At 43.0% G+C, this 2822-nt stretch overlaps 1 protein-coding gene across 1 annotated transcript in view; it reads left to right on the top strand.

Annotated features, from left to right (window-relative positions):
* Window positions 1-2537, top strand: part of LOC102206708 (uncharacterized) — a 13345-nt gene extending 10808 nt beyond the window's left edge. Inside the window, exon 5 of the mRNA XM_013913734.1 lies at window positions 776-2537. Coding sequence (XP_013769188.1) covers window positions 776-1974 — 1199 coding nt within the window. The 3' untranslated portion in view covers window positions 1975-2537. The remainder of the gene's footprint in view (window positions 1-775) is intronic.
* The last annotated feature ends 285 nt before the right edge of the window (window positions 2538-2822 follow it).

Below are 2822 nucleotides of genomic sequence, written 5' to 3'. Positions count from 1 at the left end.
TCTGTGGTCCTGCTATCAGCTAGTTAGATAATCTTCTCTGTGATGGACCACATCTGGTGATAGTTCCATTAGACCAGTCTGCAGCAGGCGAGGACCTGGTTCATAAGCTGCTGCACTGAGCACTGACCAGAAAAACACGAAGGAAAGACTCCGAGAAAGGCAGCTGATTATTAATCCAATTTCACATATGCCACAAATTACATATTTAGTTATTTGCCCCAGAAAGGTCGAAGTCCTCACTGGCTGTGCTCACATCTTTTCTCTTTCTTGTTTTATCTTCAACGTCATGCTGCTCTGTTGTGTCGTAATTGCCCCCTGGGGATAAATAAAGTCTTTCTGATTCTGATTTCTCCTCACACCCAGCTGTTCATGGCAGATGTCCGCCCCTCCCTGAGCCCCTGATTTCCTCTTTAACAGTGTAGGATCTTTACCTTTTGTAAAATAAAGCACTCTGAGTCAACTTTATGTGATTTGGCACCACATTGTAAAGTTAAATAATCACACAGATCAAATATATTCTCATTCTGTTCCCTCTGCTCTCTTACTTTCTCCAAAACAGAGATAGGTTTAAGTGTACAGGGTTAAGAAAGTGTGCTTCTAGCTCTTGGCATCCCGGTTAGTCATGTGCCTATGATGGTGTCACAAATTGACCCCGAGCTGCTTCTTCTGCATAACAATCTGTAATCTGTAGTGGACATTATAACATATATGATAGTACAACATATTTCTGCTAGGATTGAAAGAGAACTGAGATCACATTTTGTGTCTGTTTCAGTGTTTCCTTCAGATGTTCAGCAGCCGTTGGGGAGCAAAGATGAAGTTTCCCGTGAACACCAGGAGAAGAGCTCCAGCCTGGACCCGGGGGAAGACCCAGTGCCCCCACAGATTAAAGAGGAAGAGGAAGAAGCCTGGGCCAGTCAGACAGGAGAACAGCTTCAGGACCTGCAGGTAGCTGAAATCACCACGTTCACATTCAGCCCTGTGCACGTGAAGAGTGAAGATGATGAGGAGAAGCCTGAGTCCTCACAACTTCATCACTGCTGGACTGAGGAGAGCAGAGGCTCGGAGGGAGGACCAGAAGCAGACAGGAACTCAGATCCAGATCCACTGTTACAGCCTGTTAGTGAAGACAACTCTCTGGACTCGACTGAAACTGATGACAGTGACTGTGACTGGACACAAACAAAGGAAGCCCAGTCAGGTAGAGATGTTAAAAATCCTGACATTGATGTTGGCACTGTAGTCAAGGAGAGACCATTTCCCTGCTCATATTGTGGGAAAAGATTTAGCCTTAAGGGAAATTTGAACAGACACATAAGAGACCACACAGGAGAGAGACCATTTCCCTGCACAGACTGTGATAAGTCATTTAAAGACAGTGGCTCCTTAACGGCACACATGCGATGTCACACTGGGGAGCAACCATACAGCTGCTTGTTTTGTGGGAAAAATTTCAGTGGGAGGGGAAACATGACCAGACACATGAGGATCCACACAGGAGAGAAACCGTTCACCTGCTCAGTGTGCAATAAAAGTTTTCATGTTAAAGAACATCTCAACAGACACATGAAGTACCACACAGGGGAGAAACCTTTCAGCTGCTCTGTCTGTGGGAAAGGCTGTGCTCAGAAAACAGACCTAAAGAAGCACATGAGAGTTCACACAGGAGAGAAACCTTTCAGCTGTCCTTTCTGTGGAAAGTGCTGCGCAGAAAAAGGAGACCTAACCAAACACATGAGAGTCCACACAGGAGAGAAACCATTCAGCTGTAATATTTGTGGGAAAAGCTGTGCCCAAAAGGGGAGCCTGAAGATCCACATGAGGATTCACACAGGAGAAAAACCATTCAGCTGCTCTGTTTGTGAGAAACGTTTCACTGTTACGGGACATCTAAAGAGACACATGAAGCTGCACACAGCAGAGAGTCATCCGCCTGGGTCTGCAGAGTCACATTCAGGCAAAAGTAGAAAATGATGAGTCAGCAAACACATTGTGACGCACAATGGCCTTCTCAGACTGATCAGCTGTTGCTGGAGATGGAACTGATAAAACATACAATCATTTACAATGAAGAGGATACAATGAGCGAGAATGTTTCTTTGTTCTACAACCAAATCAAAACAGGCTTATAAAAAGTGGCGAGTTTTGATAGGAGCGTAACAGTTTGTCTTTTTACCAGGAGCTGTGAATGCATCTCCTACAAAGCTTGATGTCCTATTTATTAAAAAGTGCAGGTGGAAATATGTTTCGCATGAATCTGACAGGTGTGAACAAAAAAGTACATCCTCATATCCACTTTTTTCCAGATGCAGTGTTCCTTTTAATAAACCACCAGGAAGGACATTTATGTGGATCATATAAATGTATTCACTGGCAAACTCTCACATTCAGCTTTAAATGTTCAAGAAAAAGGTCTGCATGCACAAGTGTTACTGCAGGACTTGTAGTGTGTGCAACAATCAGATTTATTATTGTCGGGTCAAAGCGCCTTTGGTTGACTGTTGTTGTGAACTTGCGATTATTTAATTAAAATTAAACTCAACAAATCTGCTGCTGTCCAAATGAATGTTGCGATATTGTTTGAAATTGAGGCTTTGATCAATCTGGTTTAATTTTTCTTTTTCTTTTTTAATATAACGTGAACATGGCCCTTTATGGTCAGGACAAGGATGTGCTAAATTGTAGGCATCCAGATGTGGAGAAGAAAAGTCAGTTTTGTAGAAAGGTCACGTCACAATCACATCAAGATTTTAGAAATGGGAGTGGGAAGTGCCATAAATCCTGTTTATAAATGAGAACCTATTTGTTTGGTTTGTGTTGGA

This window comes from Pundamilia nyererei, unplaced genomic scaffold (assembly GCF_000239375.1).
Source record: "Pundamilia nyererei isolate P.nyererei 1_Seehausen unplaced genomic scaffold, PunNye1.0 scaffold00148, whole genome shotgun sequence".
In the NCBI taxonomy this organism is placed as follows: domain Eukaryota; kingdom Metazoa; phylum Chordata; class Actinopteri; order Cichliformes; family Cichlidae; genus Pundamilia; species Pundamilia nyererei.
The sequence above is the reverse complement of the archived record's forward strand: the minus strand, read 5'-3'. Positions and strand labels throughout refer to the sequence as shown.